Raw genomic sequence first — 12,699 nt, forward strand, 5'->3', positions numbered from 1 at the left:
GCCGAAAATGAAGTTTTCTAAGTTTTTCAAATTTTTGAAAAAATTTTATTTTTATTATTTTTTTTAAATAAACTTTAAAACATTTTTATATTTTTACTTTGCTTTTAGGGGCTTCAGGGAAATATTAGGTGTCTAAATAGACTCCTGACATTTCCCTTTTAAAATAGAAAAAGAGATTGAGAACAGAGTCCTCAATCTCTTTTTCTATTTCTTCTTTTCTATTTCAATCTGCAACTTCTGTAATTTTCTGAAATTGACAAATGCAGCTTCCTTTCAATATGGCAACTTAGTGGCTTTCTATACAGAATGCCACCAGAAATGTATCCTGCTTGTGTGATTAGCTCACAGATATTCCCAGACTTCTGAAACGGGAATACAGGTCAAATGTTAGGCATCCTCTGCATTAGGAGTTTCACTTTTGGCGAGATACCTCCTAAGCAGTGGCGTAACAATCGCCATAGTGACCCAGGCGGCCGCTATGGGGCCCGGGCGCAGGGGGGCCCGGTCAGGGCCGCCTGGGTCGCTATGGCATGTAAGGGTGTTGGCTGTCACTGACACAACTCAGCAGCGGCGCATTTCCCCTCACAGCCGCTGCGGAGATGTGTCAGTGACAGCCAGCCGATGCGGCAGATGAGAGCGGTGTTCGGAAAGGAGGAGGCAGGGCCCGCCTAAGAGCAACCCCGCCTCCTCTTACATCACTGGCCAGCGACCTAAGAGCAGGTGGGGCCAGTGATGTAAGAGGAGGCAGGGCCCGGGGACGGAACAGGAGTCGGGGCCCGGCGACCACAGAGGCGGACAGCGCTGACAGGTAAGAGATCTCAGACCTTGCAGAGCCCACTATAGAGGTCTATGGTGGGCTCTGCAAGTGGCATAACTAGCAATCACGGGGCCCCATACAAAATTTTGCTATGGCACCCTGTGATTTCTAGTTACGCCCCTGCCCCTAAGGTTTGCTTACTTCTAAAGGGATGCACACAATGCAGCTTTCCTCATTAGAACAAAGTTCACCAGGTGGTTATAATGCAGACCCTCAAATGCAGAAATCGGTCTGCAAAAGACATGGGGAAACAAACAGCTATTTCTTCAGAAGAGAAAATGAATCTGCAAAAAAGATTGGTAAAACCCTTGTAATGTATATAGAGAATATAGGAAGGATCGTATTTTTCTCATCTAAAGTCGAGTAATATATACGTATAGCTAGCATGGGACACTGCAGCTGTGATAAACTGGCTCTATCCAGAGAGAAGAGCGATCATGTAACTTGCTGATCGCTCCACTCCGTTTTCATCCCTGCAGAGAGCCATGATGGTCACTGCTCCCCGCAAGGATTCCCCCCTCCCTGTTCCTCCAGTGCTCACAGGAAAGATAGAGAGGGGAGGGTTTGGGCCAGGGGCTGACTGGCAACTTATAGCCCAGGGGGCAAGTACAACCCAGAGGCCCATGGTGCAGCGACTTGGCCCACCTCCAGCTTTGCCCGTTCTCCCTGCCTGCCACTTTTTCCATCCATGTTAAGGTAGTGTGAATGGTCAGGTGATGTGAGGACTCACTAGTCAGTCCATGAAAGGGGTGACTGGCTGGGGGATGGGCTGCTGCACATTATACAGCAATGCAGAATATTACCATCAGCTATAGAGGACTACAAATCCCAGCAATACATTATACAGCAATGCAGAATAATAGTATATTCATTTTCTACATACGCTTTGATGCTCTGCTTTGGCGGGTGTCAGCCTGATGTCTTGGTCAGTGGGTCTCAGGAGGCGTGTGGAGGTCTCAGAAGGGTTAGGGAGGGTCTCAGTATGTAACCCAGTGCATAGGTCAGCGGTCAGTATGTAACCCAGTGCAGAGGTCAGTATGTAACCCAGTGCAGAGGTCAGCGGTCAGTAAGTAACCCAGTGCAGAGGTCAGTATGTGACCCAGTGCAGAGGTCAGCAGTCAGTATGTAACCCAGTGCAGAGGTCAGCGGTCAGTATGTAACCCAGTGAAGAGGTCAGCGGTGAGTATGTAACCCAGTGAAGAGGTCAGCGGTGAGTATGTAACCCAGTGCAGCAGTCAGCATGTAACGCAGTGCAGCAGTCAGCATGTAACGCTGTGCAGAGGTCAGTAATGCAGTGCAGAAGTCAGCATGTAACGCAGAGCAGAGGTCACACAGAAAGAATAGGGACTTACAGTGACTCTTTTCCTCTCCTGTTTTAGGTGCTATGCTATCTTTTTTTCCTCTCCTGGGGGGGTCGCCTGCACGTTTGGAGGCGATTACAGCCACTTCCTGCTGTCCTCCCTTTAGGACCCAGGCAGACAGTCAGTAGAAGTGCAGTCTCCCTCCAGCCAATAGCAGAAGTGGGCGGAGGCAGCTGCAGAGGAGCTCGAGCACTACACGGGCTTATCACAGGCAGCTGAAGAGCCTCTTCTCATCCTCCTCTGCAGGATCCTAGCGGCTGTTTTTACAGGCACCAGAGAGGCCCGGGGGGGCAATTGCCATCCTGCCCCACGGCCCAGTCTGCCTCTGGTTTGGGCACATCTGGGTCTGGCTCTAAAGAGACAGAGCCAGCTGTCAATCAGGCATCCAAGTGGATCTTGACAATATTGTCGGGATCATTCCTGGCTGCAAGCAGTAGCCCATTATATGCTGACTTTGGGTCATAGGAAAACCTTCGTAAATACACTCCTGTGGCCCTAAAGAGAAGGCCAAAAAAAGGTCCAGCTTTACTTCTCTTTTCAGTAATAAAGTTTCTTCAATAAGTTGTCTTTTAGGTTTTGCTAAAATACTACCAGTGTTCCATTGTTAAAGTCTACTATTGCTTTATGTAGAAAGTCCTTTCAGGACATGCGACAAAGCTAAAAGCCCTTTTCCTTGCCAGACATTTACAACATTACCCTAACTTCCTGCAAGTATCCAGGGCTATTTATAGAAGTGAATTGCTGCTACTTCTGCTACTGCACAGCTTGATGATCACCTGTAACTCTGATAAAACATTAAATTTAATCATTTAAGTAAACTACACCACTAATTAAATAAAACACTGATGCCAATATCTTTCTGCAGCAATTCTTTTTACTTTGCGCTCATGAATGTCATTAGCACAGTCAAAATAAACAATATTCATTGTGCAGGAGGATCCTAACAGATGGTGCTCAACATGTATCCATAATTCACTTTGCGTTATCTATTATTATTTATGAGATAGGAATGGCCATTAACCTTTAAAAATCATATTTAATTATTTAAGCATCGGGTCACAACTCTTCCCCAAGTAAGTGGTTTCTCTAAAGGCTCAGACAACTTAAAGTGACACTAAACTCAGGAGTTTAATCGCAAAAATGCATTAAATATCTTCATTATTAACAAAAATGTACCTTATTTGTGTATCACTCGGCTGTAGATCGTGAAATCATCTCTGAATTGGTGCTGACACTGTCCTTCCTTCTGGAGGGTGGCTGCTTTTGTTCCCCCTGGGCCCTGTGTGTGTTGTAAAGTAGTCACCACTCCAAACTCGCTCCTGTGATGGACTACAATCTCATATTTAGTTTATTAATATTTACTAAGATTGTAGTCCATTAAGGGAGCGAGTTTGGAGTGGTGACTACTTTACAACACACACAGGGACCATGGGGAACAAAAGTAGCCACTCTCCAGAAGGAAGGACAGTGTCAGCACTAATTGAGATGATTTGAGGATCTACAGCCGAGTGATACACAAATAAGTTCTCTTTAGGGTCACGGGAGGACACATACTAACCTCTATTGCCCACGATATACTGAGAGTGCCAAAGCCGGGACGGATCCCAACAATACGGTCAAGATCCACCCAGCTGGCTGATTGACAGCGAGCTCTGCCTATTTAGAGGCAGAGCCAGCTGTGCCCGATCCCTTCCCCATTCATTCCTCCAGTCAGTGCTGGAGGATCGGAGAGGGGGGAATCCCTGCAGGGAGCTGAGAATGACAGTCCCATCTCTTTGCAGGGAGACGATCGGGAAGTGAGCAGATCGGTGGCATGCTTCTGCTCAATTCCTGATCAATAGAGCCGACCTGTGACAGCTTCTTTGTCACAGGTCGGCTCTAACTATAAGGAGGAGTGGAAATCACTCACCTCACAGTTCTCCTTTTTTTTTAAAAATTCTTTATTTTGAGTTTTCACATATAATGAAACAGAGGTACAAGAACATACAGAACAGTCCATGATGTTATTTCCTCCAGTGCATAGATACATATACAATCGTGTAAGCGCTTCACGTTTTCTGAAATCAGTAAATAGCATGACAGGAGATTGTCGGTCCAAAAGGTGCCCATCCACTAACATGGGTCCATGGGCCCTAGTATGCAGGACATTAATACTACGTACACTTCGATCAGGTATCATATATGGTTCACAGTGCTACACTGGTAGTCATTTATACAAGGGTGTGTAGTGGGCATGCGGAGGGATAACGTGGAGGGGGTATAATGGAGAAGGGGAGGATGGAGAGGGAGGAAGGGTGAGGGGGAGGTTTGAGCCAAGAGTAAGAGTAGGCAAAGTAGCCCCCAATAAGGGCTATAGGAGAGGGGGGAAAAAACAGGTATAGGAAAGGGGAAGCAGAAGTGTCCAGATCCGGGCTAGGGATGTGTTGATCTCAGGCCTGGAGCCCGTCTAGGTTTACGTGGACAGTAAGGGTACGCTGCATCTGACTGTGGCGATCAGCAGGGTGGTTCCATTTCTCTAATGTCTCATTTGAGATGTGGGTCCCGAGAATGGCATGGTGCTTCACTCCACCATTAGCTCACCATACTCTGGGGAATAGAGGAATTCTATCCAATAAAACCAAGTTTTGCGGAATGCGCTGTCTTTGTGATGTAGGGAATCAGTCATTTCCTCCATCACTCGAATTTCATCCACCTTACGGAACCACAGCTTTACTGAGGGTGGAGTAAGACTTTTCCAACACAGCGGCACACAGGCTCTAGCTGCGCTGATCAGGTGTATCAGCAGAGATTTGCGGTATCGGGCCCTGGGCAGTGGAGACAAGTGGAGCAACAGAGCAGCTGGATCCCCCGCCAGAGACAGTCGGGTGAGTTGTTTGATTATCCGAAGGACTGCATCCCAAAACCCCCCCGAGGCATCGGCAGGACCAGAACACGTGGAGAATGGATCCCTCTTCCTGGCCACATCTCCAGCACGTCGGGGGAGTCTGAGGAAACATTTTGTGAAGCTTGGTTGGGACATAATACCATCTGGTGAGCAGTTTGTAGCCTGTCTCCTGTATTCACAGTTCTCCTTTAACTCCTAAGTTTAGGGTCACTTTAAAACTTAACTAAAGATGCAGATAGGAAATATTCCCCTACATCTACATCTATGAAATCCCATGAGGCATTGCAAGACAGACCCAAACATAACTTTTAGAGGCAAATGTTTGGATTTGCCATTTCACCAAAGTTGCCTATCCCTGTGATACAGGTTTCCCCATTTGAATTCTTGTCCCTCACCCCCTCCTTCGCAATACCAGCCAAAAGCCTTTCTACTTCAGCAATCTTATTCTTCCTGCCTCTGCACATATCACTTTTGGTATAAAGACCCAACAGAACATCTTGTATGTATTGTACACGTTTCGTAACTTGTATTGTACTCTCTTTTTCTAAACTTTCTCTCTCTCTTTTTTTTTTAACCTCCTACAGGCAGGATGGTGACCACATGTGGATATAAAACCTGAAGTAAAAATCCTGACCAATTTCCAGGCCACAAGATGACAGCTATACTGCATATTTATACTGTGCTCATGATCACCACCGGCATTGGTGCTGTGGGAGCAAACCTCATCCTACTTTTACTATTTGCATCGCACTTAAAACTGCGCACAGACACGTGGGCCCTCACCCTGAATCTCAGCCTGTGTGACTTGATTTTCGGAATATGTGTTATTCCAGCTGCGGTATACAGCAGCCTTTTAGGGGGAGGCATTTTTTCTAAGGATGAGATCGCCTGTAAACTGTTAGGATTTATTTTTGTTCTGCTACAGGTGGCCTCATTGAACTCCTTGGTATGGGCCACTGTTGACAAGTTTACAGAGATCTGCTTTCCCCTGCGATATGCTCAAATGATCACCAAGAAGCGGATTTGGATTATCTTGGTATTGCTGTGGATTTATGCTTTAGTAGTCTCTGCTTTCCCATTAATAGGCTTCGGAAAATACAGCTTCAGCAGTGATGTCTACATGTGTGTGCCTTTATTTAACTCTTCAACCACAGCGTATGGTGTGATGCTGATCAGTGGAGGAGTTCTTGCCCCTATATTGACAATCAGTGTGCTGTATATTGCAATTATTCACATAGCCAGGAACCAGGCAAAGAGAGGAACCTTTGTGTGCAATGATCAGCACTGCTACTATGTGCCCATCCGGTCATATTTTAAAAACACGGTCATCCTCATTGTGTCTGCAGGTAAGTTATCACATTGTACAGTTTTACAGAAATAACAAGCAGCAAGAACCGACAAGGAAATGATAATCATCAGTATTGATCACTATGACTACCGTTTACATAGAGGGCACAATAAAGTAATTTAGCTAATAGCTGGTATAGTAAAAGACAAAGAAATATATGATGTTTCGGAAAGTAATGTTTGCAGAGAATAGCACACGTGAAAGTTTGGTTACTTTGTTAAGCATTACTAGGGATGCACGGATACCAGTATAGGTATCGATACCAAGCATTTGGGCGAGTACTTGTTCTCGCCCAAATGCTCCGATACTTACCTCCAATACCGGAACTTCTGGTCAAAGGGAGAGTTCCTCTTTGGTTTTGGAAGATACAGCTTCCGCTGAGAGAGATTTCCTCTGACCAACAGTGCCATGAGGGAACATGGAGCCGGCTTCCCAGCCAATCAGCATGGAGCTGGCTTCCTGCCCACTCAGCATGGAGAAGACGTCCTGGCTACTCAGCATGGAGCTGGCTTCCTGGCCAATCAGGAAGCCGGGCAGCAGGGAAGGACTCGCCGACCAGCTTCCTGATTGGCAAGGAAGCAAGCACCATGCTGTTTGGCCAGCTTCCCAGCCAATCAGCATTGAGCATGCTTCCCGGGCAATCAAGAAGCTGGGCGGCGGGCAAAGACACGCCTTCTCAGCTTCCTGATAGGCTTGGAAGCTGGCTCCATGGTAGCGGAAGTACCGGTATCTGTAAATGCCTGATTATTACATATTCACAAAAGGACAGCAAACAAAAGAGCATTTCAAGGTAAAGAATATCTCTGGGGTTAGTAGAAGCCATCCACAAACTGTAGACTTCCTCTAACTTGAAAGAATCAGACTAATAAAAACATTCATAAAAAGCAGCAACCAGCTAAGTTTCAACAACAACAAAAACTTCCAACACACATTCTTTAAAATATTACTAATAGTAGACCTCTATGTTTCATTTAATAAAATACAGTTATAACTAGTTATAATTAACTCAAACAAGCTGCATTTCACAAAGAATTGATCCCACAACTTATTTGAAGCTGAATTCCCAGGAAACAGGTAAATACACAGATGCTATACATATAAGGGAGCTCATTTATTTGCCAAAAGAGCTTCTATTTCTGTCCATCCAGTCCTGAGATTTACACAGCTCTTCCACAGGACAAGACAGCCGGATCTTCTCTGCTGCAGTTAAGGTGGATCTTTACACAAAATTTACACTTGCCATCATTCTAATGCTCCCCTTCCCTGTTATACATTTAAAAGGTACATTTATTATCTGCCCGCAGGCTCTTGGGATTCAAGTCACACATCCCAGGAAGTTGTCTGCCCGCTGTCCTTCCAGCACAGTTAGGGACCAGCTGTGAGAGATCAGGAAGTGACAGCAGGCTCCCCAATCAAAGATGGCAGTACGGGAAGAGAAAATGCTGCAAAGACTTTGGGCGAGCAAGATAGTGCTGCATTTAATGGGCTGATAAGTATGCATATCGTTTTTAAAAGTCAGCAGCAACAATACTTGAAGCTGCTGACTTATTTTTTTAATAGCCCGATTATATTCTTATTTAGGTAACACTTAAAGGACTTGTTTCTCCCCCAGTCTTAGAAACAGAATCCCACAGCATCAGTAAAATGCCGATTTAAGGCAGCTGGAAGTGAGCACTTCAGGCTCTCTCACGACTGTGATGTTATGTTGTGGACAGTAAAAGAACACACAGATGAGCTCACCTCTCTGTCACTTTGCTCTCTCCTGTCATCGTGTGCCTTGATAGACACAATAGCACTGCTTCTCCTTCCCTCAGACTGAGCTTTGCTGTAGAACTGCAAGAAGCTGTTACAAAGTCAGATCGAAGTACAAATACTGCCTGAGCAAAGATACAGAGAACCTATAGAGGGCAGGTTGGCCAATACCTTACCAACTACAATTTTCCATATAGCAGTCTCCTCTCCAAGGCACAGTGTGTGTCGACAATACACCAAACAAATAAATCCATAAAACTGAAACCACATGGTCTAGCATGATGCAAGTCTTTGATTTGAACTAAACAAGTTACAAAGTCACAAAGGTCCTCAAGGCATACATCGGTGTTAACTTGTGATGAAAATACACAGATTCCTAAAACCACTGTCCACGGGTATACTGGAATAGTATTGTCCCCAATCAATCAATATCCTCCCACGCTGCTTATATCTCAAACTCCCATTGTCATCACTGCACCTCTGAGTAGGTCCTCTTCATATTGCTAAAATAATCAACATAATAATGATAAGTGTTACAATGGTATGACAACCCAAGTATGTGAACATATAGCAGATGATTGTTCAATCCTTCCACAGGCCAGAGTGGTAAATGTAGAAAGTAAGAGTCCATCTATATAGAAACCGTGTAGTTAGCGGATAGGTAGGTCTCAATAGAGGATGTGTATGCTATTAACATCACAGTCCTAACAGAGACTGAAGTGCTCACTTCCAGCTGCCTTAAATCAGCATTTTACTGATATTGTGCGACTCTATTTCTAAGATTCTAAGCACATAGGTCAAGAGTCAGTTTAAAAATAATTTCCTCTAGAGGAACAAGTAACTGGCATACTACCACTGCAACAATTAATTGTACTGGAGAAGATTTAAAAATACCCCACAAACTATGGAAACTTAGTTCTATGAATGCTTAGAAAAGAAAAAAACCTATTTGGAACGTGTAACTTAAAAGGTCGAATATTTCCATAGTATTTTAATACTATGAATCAAGTGAGGGAAAAGAACTATAGGATATGCCAGTTATTATTTATTGTGCTCGTACCAGCGCAATCTTAGATTGTAGAGACCTATTAGTATGCTTTGTCAGTTATCTTACAACAAAAGAGTGGACAGGTCATCTTGTTCTTATATGGATGCTGCTTCAATAACAGACAAATCCTGCTGTTGTTCAAAACTGCACCAATAAACTGTAAAGCTGGCCATACACCTTACAACCATCGCACGACTTTCGTTGTGAGACGGTTCTAAGGGAATTAAACTCTTGTACGATCTGCCCATCTTGGACAGGCAGATCGTACTTGCGATCACCGCAAGCCCTCCCCGCTGAGGGGAATGCTTCCGATGATTCCAATTCCGATGATTGCGCACAACGGCCTGTTCGGCATTTGTTTTCCGAGCATGACACCAACCCGCCGAAAATCGTACGATTTTCGAGCGTGCTCGGAAGACAAAAGACATGCACGTCAATAAATAGACGTATTTTGCAAATTTGGAGTGCCGGTGTCTCTGCTTTAGTGTACAGTAGAAACAGTCGCACGCCTTTAATACACCTGCCGATTACCGTACGATCGTGGGATCACCCACGATTATCGTGCGATAATCGGCAGGTGTATGGGCACCTTGATGAAGCAGTAGAAGAAAATCAGACCTATGTAATCATTCATAGGTTTTAGACGTCATTGAATTTTAAGGCAGGTTAATTTAAAGGAAAACTATGGGATCACTGAAATACAATCATCCCAATTGTTAGAGCTAACGTGACACTGCAGCTGTCACACGTCGGCTTTATTAATCAAGAACTGAGCAATCACATACGGCTGATCATTCAGTTCTTGATCTTCTCCCAGCAGAGACTGTCAGTCACCACTCACCGCAGGGACTCAGCACTGACTGGAGGAACAGACACGGGTGGGGGCGGGCACAGCTGGCTCTACCTCTAAGGAGGCAGAGTCAGCTGTCAATCAGGTAGAGGGGTTGCTATTAAAACGCTTTATTAAATCTAATTTGAAGTTTGAAGTTTGCCAGAAGACATACAGGGAGGCAGAATATATGTGGAAAAGGCATCTCTGGTTTGATTAAACCAAAACTTTTTAAGACTTACCACAAACACAACACTAATATTCACGCAGCAGTGTGCTGCAGTCTAGTTACCTCCGTTTCCATTCAGTGCATTTTGTGTGTACCCTGTTTTCTGTGTACCCTGCGGTAACTGGTGTTGGTCCAGTGCAGAAAAACGCGTTTATGGAACCAGAAATGTTTATTTAATTAACTTTTCTGTTACAATAAAACATATCTTGCATATTTCACATGATAAAAATCAGAATTAAATCCATTTAATTGTCAGGCTCTAACACCTGTAAATACTCTAAATACTGCAGCAAAACACTACGTCTGAATGCTAAACGTTGCTGGCAAAATTAACTGAAATCTATCTTTTATTAAATTCTCAATATCCCACACACACCAGAAGCCAGCCAATGGCAGCTGTAGAAAGTGGCATTGGGAAATTATTTTGGTGTCATTATAGATATTGCACATATCCCATAAAGTTTGGAACAGTGTTGTCATTCTAGTGGTAGCCACAAAAAAGAGATGTTGCTCCAAACAGCTTAATCATCAAACAATTATTTCTTACCAAACGTGAACGATCATTTTGGATCATTCTGTGTTTCTATACTTTATGCACTTAGCAGATGGCCTTTGTTTGGGGAAACAATAGTGATCATCTATGAAAGTCAAGAGGTGGGTCGTCCAAGGGGTGTCTGCAGAGCTTGCAGCATGTCCATAGGCAAATACAGTATGATTGCCTCCTGATTGAACACTTCCCAGGAAGATAGGGGTTTAGACTAGGGATGCACCGATACCAAGTACCGTACTCAGTACAGGTACAGATACTTTTCCAGGGAGCTCCTGTACTTCTCTGTTTTAATGTATGATTTTATTTTTATAAATACATATAAGGGATGCACCGATACCATTTTTGCAAGTACAAGTACTGATACTTATACAAGTACTCACAGATACAAGTACTGACACATTTTTGTTTATTGTCATGTGACAGTTTTTCTAAAACAATACAGACTAATGATTTCAGGACAGTGGTGGAGCGCCAGAGCCAGGCCCCAGCTTCAAACCTGGTAGTTCTCATGAAAATGCCAAAGTATCGGCATTGGTATCTGGACATCCCTAGTTGAGACACAGAGGGCTGGAGGGGGAGATCACAGGGAGGACCTCATCAGTGTGGTGATGCTTATTCATATTCCAATAAACAGGCTGGAGGTATGGCAGTAATACCTGAAGCTGCAGAGCAGTAGTATGACACTTTGGCTCCTAGCTAGTTTGGCTGTGTAATATACAAGGTTGGCTGGAAAATACTGCAACGATTCTGGTAGTCAAAACAGGTCACATATATATATATTTCCATAGTTTAGCTATAGTTCTCTTTACGCTGTGCCACTTAAATCACTTATATCCATTTACAATCTATCAAAATGTAACATTTATTTCTTGGTTGTTTTACTCTTAGTTTATCTGTTGGTGTGCTGGATCCCATCAGTAACCATTAGTTTCTATGAAATCTTTTATGCTCACAATGTACCCATTATAGTAAAGATGGCTTCAATATGGCTGCTGGTCCTGACATCTGGTATAAATCCTTGGGTAAACACACTCGCACAAAGGTGAGTAGGAAGCCATGCACCTTATTCTGTAGTTTTCTTTGCCTGTTTCCTTAAGAGAATTTGATGTTTAATTCGGCCTGGTTTACACCTAGGCGTTTTTGAACAGTAGAAAAAGCCCAACACAAGAAATCCCTTGAATTTCAATGGCCCCTGTTCACACCTGAGCAGCAAAACCCCAAAACACAGAAATAAGTACATAAGGTTTTTTTGGGGCAGTTTCAAGCATGCTGAACTGGCACTTTCAACTGCGCAAAAACGATTCTGCCTTGGTGTGAACGGGGCCTAAGAGTTAACATGAATCTACCATAAACCTGGGCAATCCAATTTGTGCATCTGTTAAAAACAATCTGTAGATCCAGAAATATAGGCAGCTGAAGTTCTATGCCAACCTCCACATAAAAGTCGAGCTTGGCTCCACCCATCCTACCTTCCAATCTTTGCTACTGGCCAATATGGCTGCCTATCACATTAAAGTAAACCTGTCATGAGAGAACTATACATAGGCATCGGAGAATGCATTCTGCCTGGCTGTTACATTGATGCTTTGCACTTGGTGCAAGCATAGAAATACCACTTTCTGACTCTTCTCGACTCTCATTTGCAGCTTGCTTATTCTGGCTTTGTGTTTCAGAAGTATAGAAGCTAGACAAGCCAAGCAACTAGTATTTTCAGGAGGAAGACCGGAATGGCAGCTACTATATTCTTTTCTGGCAGGTGTACTGTAAAAGACCAATAAGAATACTCATAGGTTGGAAGGGGACAAAGTTATTTTCCGTTTTTACAGGAAAAGTCTAGATTTGCATGCAGAATAAATTCAGCTGCATATATCTCTGAATCTC

At 43.9% G+C, this 12,699-nt stretch overlaps 2 protein-coding genes across 4 annotated transcripts in view; one reads left to right on the top strand and one right to left on the bottom strand.

Annotated features, from left to right (window-relative positions):
* The window catches only part of LOC108789305 (protein transport protein Sec23A), a 78,498-nt gene that overhangs the window by 23,531 nt on the left and 42,268 nt on the right, over positions 1–12,699 (bottom strand). The window lies entirely within an intron of this gene.
* Positions 1–12,699, top strand: part of LOC108789306 (rhodopsin, GQ-coupled-like) — a 22,594-nt gene that overhangs the window by 5,521 nt on the left and 4,374 nt on the right. For both annotated transcript variants that reach the window (XM_018559278.1, XM_018559279.1), the window contains exons 2-3: positions 5,647–6,408; positions 11,707–11,860. In XM_018559278.1, coding sequence (XP_018414780.1) covers positions 5,715–6,408; positions 11,707–11,860 — 848 coding nt within the window. In that variant the 5' untranslated portion in view covers positions 5,647–5,714. The remainder of the gene's footprint in view (positions 1–5,646; positions 6,409–11,706; positions 11,861–12,699) is intronic.

The sequence above is a fragment of the Nanorana parkeri genome, unplaced genomic scaffold, assembly GCF_000935625.1.
Source record: "Nanorana parkeri isolate BGI_ZX_2015 unplaced genomic scaffold, ASM93562v1 scaffold386, whole genome shotgun sequence".
Lineage (NCBI taxonomy): Eukaryota > Metazoa > Chordata > Amphibia > Anura > Dicroglossidae > Nanorana > Nanorana parkeri.